General features: G+C 41.8%; 1 protein-coding gene across 2 annotated transcripts in view; it reads left to right on the top strand.

Annotated features, from left to right (window-relative positions):
- CTNNA2 (catenin alpha 2) overlaps positions 1–19,772 on the top strand; it is a 1,104,237-nt gene that overhangs the window by 994,776 nt on the left and 89,689 nt on the right. For both annotated transcript variants that reach the window (XM_070429588.1, XM_070429589.1), the window contains exons 10-12: positions 10,177–10,269; positions 11,348–11,504; positions 18,521–18,721. In XM_070429588.1, coding sequence (XP_070285689.1) covers positions 10,177–10,269; positions 11,348–11,504; positions 18,521–18,721 — 451 coding nt within the window. The remainder of the gene's footprint in view (positions 1–10,176; positions 10,270–11,347; positions 11,505–18,520; positions 18,722–19,772) is intronic.

Below are 19,772 nucleotides of genomic sequence, written 5' to 3' on the forward strand. Positions count from 1 at the left end.
TTATATGGCGGCCAAGAAGGCAAGGAGAAACAGTGTTGAGGAATATGAGCTATAATATCCGTGACACTGGAGAATCCATTCATTCATTGCTGGGGACCTTTCAGCAGGCACTACGGCCATATGTAAACAAGTGCCATAATAGCGTCCCTGACTCAGAAAGTACCCTTCTGACAGGAGCAAAAGTTAGGTGCGTGGAGATGTATGTAACTTTGTTTTAGGTAATAGCAAACATCGGAGGCTTCTTTAAATGTCTGACAACAGGAAATTGACTTACCAAATAATAAAGCAAAAATGTTTGAGAATCTTATTCAATTATTAAAAAAGAGAATTATAAGTATATAAAGAGTCTAGAAAATACTTGCTCTATAAGAAATTAAGTAGTGACACAAAGACACATACTAAGATTGCAACTTTATAAAAGTTTTTCATAAGTAAAGGATAAACTATGCAAATAATCACTTACAGACACCCCTTTACTCTCTCTCCATCACTGCTTCCATTTCATTTCCTCTGTCATAACTTTTATAATATGAACTTTAAAAAATGCATTTACTTAATTTCACCAAAATAGAAGCTACTCTAGGAAATACAAAAATATGGATCACCTCTGTATAAGGCAGGTTTTCGGTACTCAGTATTTGCATGGCTGAACACATACATCAGTGTTTGGGTGTTATTAAAATATTTCTTTTACTTTCATAGTGACCAATCACAATATGAAAGTAACATCTGTCAAATCTTTACTGACAGTTGGGTTAGGCACTCTATCCATTTTTTATTTCAATCTTATTACCAGTTTGTTGTTGTTTTTATATTTATATTGTATGGTTGTCAAAATTGAGGCTCACAGCACTAAAGTTCATTGGCAAGAATAAGAGTCAAGATGTGACCTTCAACTGCCTGATTCTAAAGCCCAGACTCTTACGGTTATATGATTTTAAAAAGGTAAAATATATAAAATAATTATCAGATGCTTTAGAGAAGCCATTTAAAATGGAACCATGAAAAAGCCCCCTGGGTCTTGGTGCCTCTACTGAGACATCCCTCCCAGATCAAATGATCCCTGTTTTCTCCTTTATCCTTCAGAACCTCAGTTATTGGAATCAGGTTGACAAACTCATCTCATTTTAAAAGGATTCCAGGCTGGCAGGTGTGGCTCAGTGGTTGAGCATCAACCTATGAACCAGGAGGTCATGGTTCCATTCCTGGTCAGGCCATATGCCCTGGTTGGAGGCTTGATCCCCAGTGTGGGGCTTGCAGGAAGCAGCTGATCAATGATTCTCTTTCATCATTGATGTTTCTGTCTCTCTCTCTTACTCCTTCCTCTCTGAAATCAATAAAAAAATATTTTAAAAAAAGGATTCCAAAAATACCTGAGCCAGGAGGAGACACTGCTATAGACGTTATCTGGGGTGGCCAGACCATTGGGGCACTCCTCATCAAGTCGTGAAGGTTGCCATTATGTCTTCTCTTAGGACCATCCTTGGTGGAGGCCCATGATCATCATAAGGTCAAATCCCTGTCTTAACATCAGCTGCTTCTGCCTTGCCTCTCAAGGATCTTAGGGAAATGTATTTTATCTCTTAGTGAATTGTAAAATTCCACCTGTAATAGCAGAGGCATGTTCTATAGGACCCTTGAAATTCTAGATAAGACTGGCACATATATATATTAGTACCTTTTTGTGTGCTCATCCTATCAGTGTGGATAACTGAATAAGTCTTTAGACGGATACCACAGCATTCTTCACTTCCATGATCATTAGAATAGATGTGCATGGAATTTGGGCACCTCTGTTGTCTTTTTGATTTTATGTGGCCATATGACGTAGTGACTGGAAATTCCATAAATTCCCTTTTAATAGTAAACAAGTTCATTTTATCCTCAAATTTACAATGATGATGAGCAAATACGTTATAAAACTCCGAATTGCTATTCTGATTTACTTCGTTAGTGTATTCTTGAAACACCAGTAGGTATCCTCAAGCTGTAAAAATTAATGAAATGAAATGATAAAGTGTTTGGGGGTTGAGTGCACCAAATATGCACTGGCATCTGAACTTGACCAGAATCACGAATATTAAAAACAAAACAAAACCCTGTCATTTGATTTCCAGGGCCAGGATGGAAGAAAATGTCCTGTTTTCTTTCTGATGCACCTCATATCTCTGTGGAGTTAAATGCCTAAATACTTTATTAGTAGAGGTTTCTAATGTCTAATTAAAGCTCAGCCTTCTAGGCATTTTGGTTTTTCTTTAAGTGTTCAAACGAGACTATGGCATTTTTGAGATGGACCCGCTTTCTGTAGCGGTGTCCACACAAAACCAAATTTCACAGCCATGCTATGCTACTCATCTGGAACTTTGAGCTATGCAGGATCTTTTTTTGTGATTAAAAATACCTTGTGCCGCTGAAGCCGGTTTGGCTCAGTGGATAGAGCGTCGGCCTGCAGACTGAAGGGTCCCAGGTTCGATTCCGGTCAAGGGCATGTACCTGGGTTGCGGGCATATCCCCAGTGGGAGATGTGCAGGAGGCAGCTGATCGATGTTTCTCTCTCATCGATGTTTCTAACTCTCTATCTCTCTCCCTTCCTCTCTGTAAAATATCAATAAAATATATTTTAAAAAATACCTTGTATTTTAAGTGGTCACAATATATTCTCATGAGGGTTCCACACCTTTCTGATTTTTGTCCATTTTAACTCTCCTATCAGTGTCCCTGGAATTTCTCTTGATTCTTGATCAGCTAAAGTAATTATTAAAAGTTCGGGATGGCCTGGCCGGCGTGGGTCAGTGGTTGAGCATCAACCTATGAACCAGGAGGTCATGGTTCCATTCCCAGTCAGGGCACATGCCCAGGTTGTGGGCTCAGTCCCCAGGGGTTGTGCAGGAGGCAGCCAATTGATGGTTCTCTCTCATCATTGATGTTTCTATTTCTCTTTCTCTTTCTCTCTGAAATCAAAATATATCTTTTTAAAAAAGTTAGGGATGGATGCCAGTTGCAGTATAAATTCAGATCAAGGAGCAAGTTACTTTCTTGGAAACAGCACCAGCCTTCCTTGCTGGTTTACTGTCTTTCTAATCCTGCTGACATTATTGTTTGCTTCATCTACTTATACAATGTGCTTCCAGAAGAGCAGACAATATAATTTTTGAGCATCCAGGAGATTATGCTAATCAGCAATCAGAAAAGAAACATTGTCAGATGGATCTCTTAACTCTCTATGACATGTTTACTGACTCCCACCCAGGAGTCCTGATTGCTCCTTTTTCTGAATCCATACCGTTCTTGTAGACAGCACACAATTTAGTGATGACTACTAACCTTCCTTCTTTTCTCTAAGATAACCATCTTTAAGGCAGTAAGTCTGAGGTAGAAAATCTGGCCCAGTACTTTCAGTTGCTACTTCCCCAAATCCATTAAGCTCCCAGAGTTATGCAGGAGGGCAGGGTGTGGGGGATGGGTAAAGGGGATGACTATTCCTTTCATAAAAGATTGCTAGGAATTTAGTATGATTAGTTCACCATGGAGCTGTGCTCCCTTTATTCATGGACCTCGTCACTTTCAGAAATCCCAAATCAATCAAAGTAGTGCAGCATTAGTCAATGCCATACTTTATTGTTTTCTAAGCCTCTAGGAAGGTCAAATGATTCTTGTTGATTCAACTTAGCAGTAAACAATTCAAGAGTGGAGGAAGCAGAGGCCTGAGCCAGCCCATAAATGCTACTTGCTTGGTTGACTCAAGCAGGTTTCAAAATTCTATTAAATTTATTCATACCCACCCTGCCTGGCTGGTGTGGCTCAGTTGGTTGGAGTGTTGTCATCTCCTACACTGAAAGGTCGAGGGTTGAATTCCCAACCAGGGCACATACACAGGTTGTGGGTTCAGTCCCCAGTTGGGGTGAGTGCCAGAGGCAGCTGATCAATGTTTCTCTCCGCTCTCTCTTCCCCTCTCTCTAAAAAACAATAACCATGTCCGGGTAAGGATTAAAAAAAATTTAAAAAATGAATCATGTTGCTCAATATCTTTTGGGGTAAAATCTAGTAACACAAATCTATTAATGGTCTGTTGTTTACATTGTTATTGCCATTAATCTTTTTGAAATGTCTAATCATTTTAGTCTACTATTCCCTTCCTCTTCTCTCCGAATTAGGAAAATTATGCTAAATTGTTTTTAAGGAGAAAATATTGTGATTTGGAAAATAGGACATTTTTATCAGAGTTTCTGATATGATATTATAACATAAGAGCTATAGTTAAATATCCGGTCATTTAAATCAATTATTAACCTATTGTGTGCAGTGGTCTTGGACTGGTGTTGAAATGTTAGGTGGCAATTCAAGCTGCATTATTGCCTCAAGACTGAAATGTAGTATTTGCTGCCAGAATTCTAGAAGTCACAATATATAAAACCTTGTTCAGAGTCACTACAATGCCTGTGATCTAGTGAGAAGCAGAAAGGGAAGCCAAAGGAAAATAAGGAAGGTAGGACTTTGGATTGAGTCCATGACCAATTTAAAATATACAAGCCTGCCTCTGGAGATAGTGAAATCCTTAGCATCATATTGGAAATATTTTCCGAATGTTTCAGAGTACAATACAAGGGAAGTGAAATTCTGATTTTAAGTGGACTTTAAGAGCAGGAATACATAGTGGAATGGAGGCTGCCAGACTTTAGCACTTATGGATCAGTAAATTAAAGAGAATAAATAATTGAAGAACTATCTGGAGTTGCCAACTCTTTATTTTTTTGCTAAGTGTTGCTAGTACTATCCCCCCTACTAAGATTTCTGTTGGGCAGTGATATTCCCACATTAGATCTAAGTCATGATAGAATTTATTTGAACTAAGGATGAAGAAACATTTCAAAAGATACACAAGGAAAAATTCATTATCACCATGTAGAAGTCACGGATTGGCATCTCCTCACTGCCGCTCTTCTCTGCCCTAAGGCTCCAGGTGTAGCTTCTTCTTGGGGACCTGCATTCAGCATGGGCAGGAGACTGAGGTCTGGAGTGAAGGTGTATAAGTCACCTGTTAGAGTATTCCTGTTAGAGGTTCCTCTCACAGGCTCAGGCTGGTAGTGCTCTGTTGTCTGCAAGCTTAATTCCACCCATGCTCAGAGTTCTCCCTAACTTATTCTGTGCCTCTGAGAGTCATCCAAGTGCAAGAAAGTGTTTCACCAGAGCTGGGGATGTAATAGATCGTGGTTGCTATGGGTGTTATTTTAATTAAAAAATATTATGGAAAATTTCAAGCGAAAGTAGAGTATGCATAATGAACCATCATATATTATTATCCACCTTCAATAATTATGAACTAATGGTCAATCTTGTTTTCTCTATACTTATACCCATTTCCCCTGCCCTAAATAATGTAAAGAAAATCGCAAACATATGATTTCATCCATAAGCATCTCCATATTTAACTCTAAAAGCCATGACACTCAAAATAAATATTATTAGCATACTTTAAAATATCAACTCCTTTTTACCCATCTTTTAAAAAGTTACATATTTAAATAAAAGTAATATGAGAACTAAAAAAGCATGTGTTTGCAGATTGAAATCTGCAGAAAAATGAAAGTTTAGATGGCATGAAATTGTCTCTTCTAAAGAAAAATTACTCCTTAATATCATCAAAAATTTAATCAATACTTAAATTTATTTGTTTCACAATGTACTTTTATCGTGTATTTATTTAATTGCATATTATGGATGGGTGTATTATAGTTTATTTATTCTATTCAGGAATCAAAAAAGATCTGACTTTTTCTTACCAGTTTATTATCATCAGGATTTTCATGATTGCATTTATGTGGTTTTATTTCACATGTTTCTTTGTCTCTTGAATTTCCTGTAAATTCTAAGGTAGATCATTTCCCATTTTGTTTGTTTTTGGCAAAAACATTTCATAAGTAATGTTATATCCTTCCATCAAGAGATACATAATCTGTCCCTGGCCTGTGTGGCTCAGTTGGTAGGGCATTATCCTGTGCACCAAAAGGTCACCACTTCAATTTCCAGTTGGGACACATGCACGGTTGTGGGCTCAGTCCCCAGTTGGAGGTATGTAGGAGGCAGCTGGTCAGTGCTTCACTCTCACATCCATGTTCCTCTCTCCATCTCTCTCTTTCTCTCCCTCCCTCTCCTCGTTTCCCTTTCTCTGTCTTAAAAAGTCAATAAAAAATCTTTAAAAAAAAAAAAAGAGATACACATCTGGTTCTCTTATTCATATATATATATATATATACACACACACACACACATACTAGATGCCTGGTGCACAAAAATTTGTGCACTGGGGGAGGGGGCAGTCCCTCAGCCCGGCCTGTGCCCTCTTGCAGTCTGGGACCCCTCAGGAGATAACGACCTGCTGGCTTAGGCCTGCTCCTGGGTGGCAGAGGGCAGGCCCAATCCCTAAGTGCAGCCCCTGGTCGGGCTCAGAGACGGGCTGATTGGGGAGTTGGGGCACTGCCCCCTGTCATGCACAGAGCAGGGCGGATCAGGAGGTTGCAATGCCACCCTCAGTCACACTCAGGGTGGGGCCGATTGGGGGGCTGGGGCACTGCCCCCTGTCACACTCAAGGCAGGGTCGATGGGGAGGTTGCGGCGCCACCCCCTGTCACAGAGCAGGGCCAATCGGGGTTGGGGTGCTGCCCCCTGTCACGCACAGAGCGGGGCCCATCAGGGGGTTGGGGAGCTCCCCCCTGTCATGCACAGAGTAGGGCCGATAGGGGAGTTAGGGCACCGCCCCCTGTCACACACAGAGCAGGGCGGATCAGGGGGTTGGGGCGCCTTCCCCTGTCAAGAACAGAGCAGGGCGGATAGGGAGGTTGTGGCCCCGCCCCCTGTCACACACAGAGCCGCAGGGCGATCAGGGGGTTTGGGTGCTGCCCCCTGTCACGCTGATCCCGGTGCTGGGAGGCATATTACCCTTTTACTATATAGGATAGAGGCCTGGGGGCCGGCTGGTTTGCCCTGAAGGGTGTCCTGGATCAGGGTGGGGGTCCCTACTGGGCTGCCTGGCCAGCCTGGATGAGGGGATGATGGCTGTTTGCAGCTGGTCACACACCCTTCAGGGTGGGGGTCCCCACTGGGGTGCCTGGCCAGTCTGGGTGAGGGGCTGAGGGCTGCTTTCAGGCTGACTGAAGCTCCTAACCACTCCTTTTTTTTCTCTTTTTTTATTTTATTCTGGGCCAGCTTTAGCTCTGGCTCTAGCTCTGAGGCTTCGTATCTGGTTTGTTTGCCATTCTATAATCGAAACAATGTATAACTTCAGCTCTGAGATCCCGGCTGGCGGAAAGCTGGTTTCAGCTTCTTATTTGCAACATAGTACATAGTTGCTTAGAGTTGCAACTCAGAGGCCGGCAAGTCAGGCAGGGAACGTTGGAGTCTGCAGTCCCTGGAGCAAGCAAGCCTCATGTTCGCTTCCAGCTGCCTGGCTGCTGGCCGCCATCTTGGCTGACAGTTAATTTGCATAAGGATATGCTGATTAGTCAATGGGAAGGGTAGCAGTCGTACGCTAATTACCATGTTTCTCTTTTATTAGTGTAGATATATGTAAGAATATGGGTACTTCTACCTCTTCTTCTTATAAAAATACAGCAAATATTGCCCAAGACTGGTTTCTGAGTCATTATTTAAGTTTTCATATTGTTGTTACATGGAGTCATACCAAACTGCTATGTTTACTGCTATGCAAAAGTGTGACCACAAGTTTCTGTCATACACCAAGCAAGATGATAAAGAACAAACAAAACTATTATCTGAAATTTATTTTCATAAAATGGAAGGTTGTTCAACAGCAGAAATGGGAAGACTTTAATTGAAGATTAAAAGATATATGTATTTAATATAAAATTCTATCTATCTGGAAATTCACCATAGCATCCTGATTTTTCTCATGCCACAGCATTCTGGACTCAAACAATGGACCAGAATGTAGGAACCATTGTTTAGCACCATACTATTGGTAACCATGTGTTAGAAGATAATGCAGAAATTTTTCTAGACAAATTAAAGGGGGAATTTAAGTTTATCTTTGAGAGTATCTTTAATCCATGATATATTACAAATCACTATATGCAATAAAAATAAAAATACTAAAAGCTATTTAATTCAATAAACATGTATTGAGCACCAATTATTAATCTGGCATTTGGAATATAAAACACACTTGAATACAAATATGACAAATATTAATAAAATGCAGAATGGAGACAATCCTATCTAATAAAGAGAGAACATGCTAAATAACCCTCACGCCGTCACAAAGATGGCGGCACCCACAGCCAATAAGAAGGGAATATGCTAATTGACTGCCCCATCCTCAAAGATGGTGGTGCCCAGTCCCCTCAGCCCCGCTGGGGCGGCAGGCTCTGCATACCTGCCTCTGGAGATCCCTAGTCCCCTCAGTCCCCCAGCCGCCCAGGGCCGCCCGAGGCACAGGCAAGCCTCGGATGTTGGTTGCCCAGCCACCCAGGGCCAGCTGAGGCTTGCGCTGCCGGCAGTGGCAGCAGCAGAGGTGTGATGGGGCATCCCTTTTCCCTGATCACCGAGTTGCCTCCTGCCCCTGAGGGCTCCCAGACTGTGAGAGGGGGCAGGCTGGGCTGAGGGAGCCCCCTCCAGTACGTGAATTTTCATGCACTGGGTCTCTAGTATGATACAACAAAAAATAAATTGAGAACTTTTGTTATTAGATTGTGCTCTGCCTCCACGGAGCCTCATACACCTGGGCCTTTAGTATCCTGTGAATGGATATAGTAAGGTATATTTATCTTTCTCATGGACTTATTCTGAAGACTAAGTTAAATAGTGAAAACTATCTGAAGAATCAAAGGAAAGCTATTACATATAAGAAACTACATCATAATATTTGGAACTCAGTCTGTGGTTTCTCATAGCATATATTCTTACTGTAATAGAGTTAACATGTCCCTAAAAGCTTCAAAACTGGATTCTTTGGATTAATGATTCACTGTAGTGGTATTTGAAGGTATTTCTAGTATTACCATCTACCCATCCCCTTTTGTTGATCAGGAACAGTCCTCAGAGCGATCTCTAGTTCTGTGCTCTTCCCACTGCTCCCCACAGTCTAACTGAGGTTCCTTTCACACGAGGAACTATACACATGTGTAGTGCAGTGCGGTCTCCGAGGGCATTAAGATGTGGTAGGAAAGCAGCCTGATTTTAGAGAGCGGAAGTGAGCCAGATACAACGGGTCAGGTGGCCAGGAGGCTGCTGGGGATTGTCTCTCTGCTAATCACTTGTTCTATTTGCCCTCCTCCTCCTGGGCCTGATGGCCCTTCTCTTCTCCTTTGCTCTTTCTAATCCCCATCCTCCTGTCCTCTTGACATGAGCCTGATGGGACGGATCAGTGTTTTGATGGTGGTTTTGTGTGCTATTGCCCTTGGCCAATCAATCTGACCTTGTATTACCAATTTTCACTCCTTGAAGAAAAGGCATAACACAAATTGAAATGCTTGACCTTGGAACTTGAATTCAGTTCAGCTGGTTTTGGATGGTATCACGTGTTAAAAATATGAAACTTGCATGCCTTTATACTAGTCCTGCATGTTCTCATTTGCTCCATGCTCCACTGTTGCCTAGGGATTATACCAGTCTCTTGTATCCATTTCTCAGGCCTATGTGGCCCCTGAAAGCATTTGAGTTGGTTACTGTGGACTAACATCTTCATGACAGGCAGCTCTGAGTTCCTTTGGGTAGAGGCTCCGATTTTCAGCATAGTATGAGTCTCTTTTAAATCCAAAGCATTGCCTGTAGCATCTCTCTCACTGATCAGAATTAAATACTGATTTGGCCAAAATCACAATGTTCTGCACTCAGGGGTGAGTCTTTAGAGGGCTCAAGTGACAGTGTAGATGGATCAGGGAAGCTCATAGCAGACAATGGTTCAAAGCAACGCAGTTAAATGCATTATTGTGTGTGCATGAGGATCCCAAAGCAATAATTTATTAGCACCCTATTCTGGGAGAAATGCCTAGCTTACTATTAAAACTAGTACCATTCGGTTCAACACTGAAGGGTACTCATATGTTATCTGTGAAGGATTTCTCCTGGATGTGCCCCTCTCCAGGGAAGGTGCAAGGTCATGCAACAGTACCCTTTTCCTCTGTCTCAATATAATTTTCCCTCAAATTTTCTTCAATACAGGTTGCCAATTTGGCCTGTTCCATCTCCAACAATGAGGAAGGGGTGAAATTGGTCCGAATGGCAGCTACCCAGATCGACAGCCTGTGTCCCCAGGTAAGCCTCAATCTCTTCATTTTAAAAGCCCATCGGTGCCCTGGCCAGTGTGGCTCACTTAGTTAAGGTCACTCCATGCACTAAAAGGTCATGGGTTCCATTCCTGGTCAGGGCACATGCTCAGGTTTCTGCCTCAATCCCCAGTACAGGGCGTGCAGAAGGTAGCCAATCAATGTCTCTTTCTGTCTCTCTTTATCTCCCTTCCTCTGTCTCTAAAATCAATAAAAACATGTTTGTTTGTTTTTAAAAAGTCCATTGGTGACCTAATATTTAGGACCTTCCACACTCCAGCCTTCATGTCACTCCTTCCCTTGTCCTCTTTCCTTGCACTGGAACATGCTAACCAACATCCATGGGCTATTTCAAATCTTACTTTTATATAAAAAAAAACAACCAAAAAAACCAAAAACATCTAACTATTCCAGTCTCTTCAGAGTCACTGTGGCAATTACTGTCTTTCCCACTCATATTGACTTCCTTTTCTTTGTTTGGGGCTGTTATTTAAACCCTCCGTATCTATTTGCCTTGTCTCAACGACTAAATTATAAGCTTGCACATGTAGAACAGGAGTTATGTTGCTGCCACATCTGTGATAAATAAACAGGACTTGTCCAGTAAACACTTTCTGAAACCTGATGCTAATTACTGTATCTTCAAAGAGAAGCAAAGCAAAGCAAACGAAAGCTAATGATAACCTACCTCATTATTCATGTTTTTTTAATAATGTTTTTTTCTTTATTGATTAAGGTATTACATATGTGTCCTTATCCCCCCTATTGCCCCCCACTCATGCCCTCACCCTCCTGGTGTCTGTGTCCATTGGTTAGGCTCATATGCATGCATACAAGTCCTTTGGTTGATCTCTCCCCTTTACCCCCACCCTCCCCTACCTTCCCCTCTGAGATTTGACGGTCTGATCAATGCTTCTCTGTATCTGGATCTGTTATCATTCATGTTTTTGATTGTCCTTCTGGACCCTGAGAACCCATTTATCCGAGGAAGCTACACGGTCCAGAGTTGCAACATGGTATTTTGAACAGGGTTTTCAATATGTCCCTGGACTGTTTCGAACAAATAGGTCATCAATGCTGCTCTCACGCTGGCTGCCCGGCCGCAGAGCAAAGTTGCTCAGGACAACATGGACGTCTTCAAAGACCAGTGGGAGAAGCAGGTCCGAGTGCTGACGGAGGCCGTGGATGACATCACCTCGGTGGATGACTTTCTTTCTGTCTCAGGTAATCAGGAGCAGGCTCCGTAGAAGGCGGCTGAAGGAGGAGGACAGGATGAGATAAGGGATCATTTATAAATGTCATGGGTCTGTGTTTCAAGTGCTCTTCTTGGCCCTCTGAGCTTTCCATCATTTCTGCAAATGTGCCAGTAACACCCTCTTGAAAATGCATCTCTGGTCTGCACATCATTTCAAGATACTAGTCAAAGCTTCGGGGACAAGGTGGGGAGGGGGGGCATGCACAGCTTTCTGAAGATATCAGAAGCCTGAACAGATTATGTAAGAACACTTAGGTCCCTTTCTAGTTCCTGGTGGTGCTTATTAAAACAGGATGACCTTTGACCTCTGATGCATCTGAATCACCCACCTGCAAAGGGTCTGGGTTCTGGGGTTGGTTAATTCCCCTGGTTTATGTGTAAGTGTGTGTATATATACAATCCGCTATTCCAATTTGGCTGTGTTAAGGGGGTCATTTTTGCAGTAACTGAAGTTATCCAGGTTGGTCATAAGCCAGGAAGAAATATTAGCCACAGAATGAACCCATTAGAAGACACTTGGGAGCGATGGAGGCTTTGAGCACTTGTCTACGAGGTTGTGTAAAGAAGTTAGAGAAAGCAAATAGAACTAGTCATCACTTGAAATTGTAACTTTCTCCTTTGTAAATGCAGCCAGATGGGAGGATGTTAGTTCCTTTGAATCACCATGTAGTCATTTTGACCTTTAAAGGGACTCACCGGCGCCATTGCCAAACAGGGCAACCAGCCAGCAAATGGGCCTTTTTCCAAACACATTTGGCTCGGTTCACTCACGTAGGAGAGTCTCTGTGGGAGGAGTGGGGGAAAGAGGTCACTGCAAAACATCGGCCTCCGGTGTGAGGTATTCAGATAACCAAGTGACCCTTGAAAATTTCAAATTGATTCTACCCACAGGTGTGTGGGAGTCACATCTGTCAACTCAGTCAGCAATAGCCTTGACCAGGCTATTCTTGTTCTTGGCCTCACATCACTGCTGGTGGGTGGGGATCAGGCAGACAGGGCCCCTCAGTGCAACAGTGTGGGAGAGATTCCTAGGGGAAGCTTATCGTATTTGGGAACTTTTCCTGGGTGCATTCTTCCCTTCGCATGCAGAAACAGAAAACGAATTCCTACTGGGGGCTTCTGTTTAAAGCTTATCTGACAGCAGCAGAGTGGAATCTATAGATCTGATGGGTAATCGAAAAGCCAACATTGAAACCATGGAGGGCAAGACAAGGAGATGGGGAAAAACAAGCTAACACCTGCTCAGTGTCTATAATTTGCCCGGCGCTCTGCTGTTTGCTTGAATTCTCGCCAACATTCTATAAAATAGGTATTGGTATTCTAAGTCTTCCTTTGAGAAAACAAAGTCATTGAGAGGGTAGGTCACCTGGTGGAGAAGGTATTCAAGTTCAGATTATCCTCTTTCAGAAGCTATATCGTTCTCAACAAGTCAAGCTAGAAGGGGAGTTTCCGGTGGTGTTCCCAGCTTTCCTTGCAGCTCCATTCTCCCCACCTCTGGTATCCCCATTCCTCTCTCCCATCCCTTTCAGAACTCTGCCCTGTTCTTCATTTCCAAGGCACCCTATTTTTGAGGACTTGTCAAACCATCTATTCATTTAAATATACCGGTACCCAGGGCTTGGTTGATGCAGAACTCAATATGTTGCCATTCCTGTGATATTTGCTTTGCTGATGGCTGAGTCCTAACAACATAAAAGATATACCCAAGAATTGCACCTCCCATAAGGTGCTTAGGAACTGTTTGGATAGCCTTGTTGGGGATTTGGACAGTGGGGAACAGAAGGGTGGGCAACACTATTGAGTATCTTTCCGGTATGCAGTCAGTTTCCCCCAGGATGGCTGCAGGGGCCCCAAAAGGGGCAAGGGGACCCCCCCACCCAGCCTCAGATCTCACAGAACAATCTCAGTAGCCCCCGAGATTCTTACTCTGCCTCCCCTCCTACTTACAGATGAGTAGGAAATACCCATGCGCTGCCTTTCCCAAAAAGTTCAGAACTTCAAACTTTCCCAACTTCTCTTTTGCTTTAAATGCAAGTACAAAACTTTCTGAGGGTGGGGAGGAACAAAGCGGGCAGGCCTCACATCGGGCTTTTCGAATCGTGCAAAGCATTTCTGAATGTTCTCCCACCAGCCGGGCCTCTTTGCCACCTTTCTCCCTGCCATGCCTTTGTGCATCTCATTATTCCCAGCCACAGGAAAAGGCTTTGGCTTCCGCTGATAACACGGTGCAGTCCAACCCCAGTGGTCCAGGCGCCGCAGTGTGCCATGATGGGAAAATGAGCAGAAGCGGTCAGGGAGCCAGCCTCGGCGGGGCTTGCCGGAGCGTGCCTTTGCAGGTGACAGGCACCCTGGCCACAGAGGGGCTTGACAAATAGTGACACAGCCCACTCTCTCCTGCTGGCAGGCTCTGGACACAGCCCAGTAGCTGGGGAAACTACTTCTCATCTCCTCTCTAAGCTGGAGCCCAAACATTTGCATCCATAAATTGCAAGTTTGGCCCAGGAGATCTTTTGAAATGGCATTAATGACATTTTATGTGTCCGTTTCTTCTGAAGGGAATATCTAATCTGGCAGGAAACTCTATTTAAACAACAAGAAGGATCTGCGTGCTTAAAGGATTATAGTTTTCTGCGTTTTGTTTTGTTTCACGCTACCTGAACTTGGGTGGCTGAGTGCTTAATGTGTCCACTTGCAAAGCAACAAGTTTGGGGTGCAATGATGCTGGCTATTAACATTACAGGAGCAAAACCAATTTTCTGCTGTGGCCTGGGCTCATAAAGAAGTGGAATGGCTGTGTTAGAGCACTTAAACTTTTCCCACTGGGCAAAAGCTACAATTTTAATAGTGTTTTAAAATGAGCATCTTGGCATTAACCATGTGACAGTGTAATTCTTGGGTTTGGCTCACAAAATAGCAGGCATCTAAGATCAGAAAAAGCTGTTAACTCAACCCCATACTGTCCAAGAGTTTCCCTCCCTTCCTTCCTTCCTTCCTTCCTTCCTTCCTTCCTTCCTTCCTTCCTTCCTTCCTTCCTTCCTTCCTTCCTTCCTTTCTTTCTTTCTTTCTTCTTTCTTTTCTCTCTCTCTCTCTCTCTCTCTCTCTCTCTCTCTCTCTCTCTCTCTCTTTCTTTTTCTCTTTTTGACTCCAGGGTCTCCAGTGTTTCCTTTAAAAAATTCATACAGTAAAAAGTTTGTTTTTGAACTTAGAAACAATAGCCTTAAGGCTTATAATAATTAAGTAGTTTGGTCATCAGTGGTTTTTGTAACAAAGTTACCTCTTTTCTGAAATAGGTTGCAAAAATTCAAGGAAGTTTCTCACAAAAGCTGTTGCAGTCCAACGTTCTATGATATGTTTAAACACCACGCTTCATATTCTGGTGTAAATTCAAAGTATCTGAGCAGGTTTCCAGGCAGGGTAATCACCTCTGGAATACACGTGCTTGGTATTGCTACTTTCACTTCTATATCCGTTTCTAGTTGGAACAGCACTCCTCCTTTCTTAATGATTTCTTTCTCTTGAAAATACCTTAGGATCAAAATAATATATTTGATTGTCCCTTTTCAATGGACAAATTTATTCACTGTTCCCTTGATTGCCTCTTGTGTGTAAGGCACTGTCTCATGTGGATTTGCCTTTAAGTAATTCATTGCCCTTCTTGCTAGATACTAGGCCAGTGTGCTTCCAAACCTGTGAGCCCCAGGCCCGAGGATGTAGGGAGTAGGAGGGGAGCAACTTTTACAAGGGGTTTATGATTACCAAGTATGGTCTTGTGATCAAATCAAATGTCTATGCAAACAGGTGGAGCTCTTTTTAAAATGCATTGTTGGTACTTAGATTAATAAAATGCAAGTTTATTTAAAGCATTCTCTATCATTGGAGCTTTTATATAGTCCCATCTACAGTATAACTGTTACTATGAGGGAATTGTAATTTACTTTTTCCATGAAAGGGGCACCTCTAATTGGAGAAGGTTAGGAAATGCTGAGAAAACTATCTTAGCATTTCCAAAAGAGTTATTCAGAAAACTGAGTCAATACTTTATTCACAGGATATGGTTAACTTGATTATCATTGCACAAATTAGTTGATGATATGACTAATTAAAAGCAATGTGTTTTTTTAAACTTGTATTTACACTATTACAAATGCCGCCCCCCCTTTTGATCACCTCCACCCAGCCCTCTCCCCACATGTCCCTCTGTCCATCTGCACACTGGTTATGCACATATGTTCTTAGGTTAATCCCTTCACCTGCTTTCATCCAGTCCCCTGCTCCCCACTCCCTCTGACAGCTGTCAGTCTGTTCCATGTATCCATGCCTCTGTTTCTATTTTGTTTGTCAGTTTATTTTATTCATTAGATTCCACATATAAGTGAGATCATATAGTATTTGTCTTTCTCTGACTGGCTTATTTCACTTAGCATAAAATGTTTTTTATATCATGGATTTTCAAGTTCTGCTGGCCTCCTTCAGATACAGTTATATATACAGAAGCATATTTCTTGTCTAATTAAATTAGTTGCATGTTTCTAGTTTGGGAAATGGGATTTTTTAAAAACTATCATTTTCTTTTAGAATATTGAGTCATAAGTGGATTGCTTATTTTTTTTTAAAATGTATTAATTCCAAAGCGATTAGTATCTAATATAATTAACAGATTCTTGTTTGCATTCAACTCCAAAATTCCATCTTTATGCACCGAAAAGCAGGAGCTATGCCTTTTCTTATATGAGGTTATTCAAAGAAAATGGCAACTGGATGGCTGTTTTTGACACTAGGACTTCTCAGTTGCTCATTTTCAGGGATCAGGGAGCATTTTAATTGTCTGGAGGGATCCAGCCAGGCAGTACAAGGCCTACGTCAACCCAACTTTTAAATTTAAAATCCTGTCCTGAATTTCATTTGAGTAAACCCTTTTCTCAGGTGTCTTTGTTACGTGGGTTTCCATGATATAATCCAAGATCTCTATCTTATAAAGGGATGATTTTCAGCAGTCTCCATAATCACAATGAAAACTTCTAAGTCTAATTTTCACAGTTGTTTTTTTCTTTTACTTAGAAAAATATCAACATTCAGAAGTACTACTTCTTGTGACTTTAAGATATCTGAATATTAAAATGTAAACACTGCCTTTATTTTTCTATTCTAATTGAAATTAAAGAACTGGAGAAAGTAGAAACCAGACATTTGTAATGGTTGAGTGAGGAAATCATATTATATGAGGTCAAAACGGATGTTCTTAATGAAAAGTAAGTTATACTTTGCAGTTTTCTACCAAATGTTCTATAAGAACAAATATTCCCTGTGAGTGATGGTTTAATGAAAGTAGGAGAGATCCATGGTAGAGACAGGGGTTTGCCAAGTGCCCTCTCATTTCTCCTTCTTTGGGAATTTTAAAATTAGAACTAGTTCTAGAAACTTCTTAAAGTGGCAAACATTGTGGGGAACACTTATTTTAGTCCTTATCTATTCATTGAGTCTGGCAGTTATAATTTTTAAAAGGTACCAGATTATTTAAATTTTAAAAGGTACCAGATTATTTAAGACTATTAAACTTGTTCTATTTAATCTATTAGGAGTGTGTAGGTGTGTATTTTCAGTTTAAGGTCTTTTCTTTCCTGAAACTAAAAATACTAAACTTTTTGAACATTTCCTTAGTATTCCATTTCTAAAGAATATACAGCCTGACCAGTGTGGCTCAGTGGTTGAGCGTTAACCTATGAACCAAGAGGTCAAGGTTCCATTTCTGATCAGGGCACATGCCCAGGTTGTGGGCTCAATCCCAAGTGTGAGGCATATAGGAGGCAGCCAATCAATGATTCTCTCTCATCACTGATGTTTCTATCTCTCTCCCACTCCCTTTCTGAAATTAATAAGAATATATTTTAAAAAGTAGTAATACACAAGGGACATGATTACAAATTTCACATTGGACATGGGAAATATAGAACTGCACACTTGCAAAATGGTAAGGGACCAGATTGCGTGTTTTCTCTGTGCTAGTGGAGCATGAAGCCTCCTACCCTGCCTGCTTGATTCTATTTGGGGCAATAGCCACAAAGTAATCGCTGATCTCGATGCTAACCTGAGGGAATCAGCCACAAGCCTGGATTGTATTTTAACTGTGGAGAACTCTGTGACCATATTCACCTGATCAGTTTCCCCATTGCACATACCCTGTGCATGACATGGCATTAGAAGACTGACTGGGTGATATTTGTTCATTCTATGGTTTCCCCTAAATGCTCCTTAATAAAAATACGATCCAACAAACATGGGCTCAAAGCCGGTCATGTCCAGAAATGTTCCTGCTTGGCCAGTCAACTTTGTATTAGCTGCACAACCACTTCTAAAAGACCTTTCCATGCAATAGCTCTCAAACATTGAAACCAAGAAAGGGATATTCTTTAAGTTAATGCTCCTCAAAGAGTGGTCCCTAAACCAGAAACATTAACATCACCTGAGAACTTGATAGAAATACAGTTTCTTGGGCTCCACTCCAGACTGAATAAAAAATACTGGGAATGACTCCTAACAGTCTATATCGGTGGTTCTCAACCTTCTGGCCCTTGAAATACAGTTCCTCATGTTGTGACCCAACCATAAAATTATTTTCGTTGCTACTTCATCACTGTAATGTTGCTACTGTTATGAATCATAATGTAAATATCTGATATGCAGGATGGTCTTAGGTGACCCCTGTGAAAGGGTCGTTCGACCGCCAAAGGGGTCGCGACCCACAGGTTGAGAACCGCTGGTCTATATGATTCTGTTAGTCCTCAGGCTGCTGCTCAAGCTGGAGGCTCACTATTGTAATGATAAACTCTGTCCTTCAAATATCACTTTTGTGTCATCAGGCATATATTGATATGCAAGATGATGGTTCATGATAGTTGATGAATCTTAGTTTGCTTCTTAAAGGTTTGAGTGATATAAGATTATATAAATGTGTACTTGTTACCCCCCCCTCCCCCCCCCCCCCCAGAAAATCACATCTTGGAGGACGTGAACAAATGTGTGATAGCCCTGCAAGAGGGGGACGTGGACACTCTGGACCGGACTGCGGGGGCCATCAGGGGCCGGGCAGCTCGAGTCATACACATCATCAATGCTGAAATGGAGAACTATGAAGCTGGTGTTTACACTGAGAAGGTGCTGGAAGCTACAAAATTGCTCTCTGAGACAGGTAAACATGGCAAATAGATTCGACCAAAATGTCAATGAGTGATTAATGTCCATATTTGAATAAATCTGTTTCATTGTGTTCTTTAGGCCTTTATGCACCTGTATTATGCATGATCATGGAAGGGGTGCTTGCTGTCTTTGTTTCTTGAGTTGAAATTTGTATAACTTTAGCAGAATAATGATTTTATTTTTGCTTCGCATGCATATGTGACTTTGTAGTTTTCATATATAATCTCATTTGATCCTCGCAAGGACCTTATGAAGTAGGCAGATAATAAAAATTTATTTCCAATTACAAAAGCAGTAGGCAGATAATAAAAATTTATTTCCAATTACATATGCAAACGTGGAAGTTTGAATCGGTTAAGAGAAGAAAAAGTTTTTCAAGGCTGCAAGGTAGTGGCTATATGATTGGAACTTGGAATCTCAAAGTTGAGAACTACTTTAGTCTGTTTCTTGAGAAGATAGGACCTTGAGGAAGGACTATGGACAACCATAGTGGGAAGGAAGCATAAAGGCTCTAGGTAATTCCTGGCAATGAAGCACTTAAAGGAGGTGGTGGCTTCTGACAAAGGGTTAAGTATTCAATATATGTCCTGTCCCTCTAGGAAAGCCTTACATGCCCCCCTCCAGGGGGTGTGACTGCCCACGTGGGAATCGGTGCTGAGGTAAGACACAGTTACTTATATGAGCCTGTCCTAGCTCTCTGGTGCATTGGGACAGACAAAAAGACTTACTTCCACTGGGTTAGTAGAACCACCCCTAACTTTGAATAGTTGTGTCAAAAACTGGCCTATTTTTAGTAGTTTATGCTCCTGACTAGTGTCTCTTGGCTTTAGTCCATTTCTAAAGTCCTTCATGCCTTGTGAATTTATATGTACGGGGGGAATGAGAATAAATTCGAGGAAGGAGAGAACACAAAGAGCATTTAAGTCTATATTGCACAGGATTTTGACTAGGTAATGACTTGGGTCCCATGCCTGTATGGAAGACCTCGCCTTACACCCCAAGGTGAGGGGGCTTCTCCAGTCGGCACATGGACTTCGGAACCA

The sequence above is a fragment of the Myotis yumanensis genome, unplaced genomic scaffold, assembly GCF_028538775.1.
Source record: "Myotis yumanensis isolate MYYU_CA2020_CCGP unplaced genomic scaffold, mMyoYum1.0.hap1 SCAF_11, whole genome shotgun sequence".
Lineage (NCBI taxonomy): Eukaryota > Metazoa > Chordata > Mammalia > Chiroptera > Vespertilionidae > Myotis > Myotis yumanensis.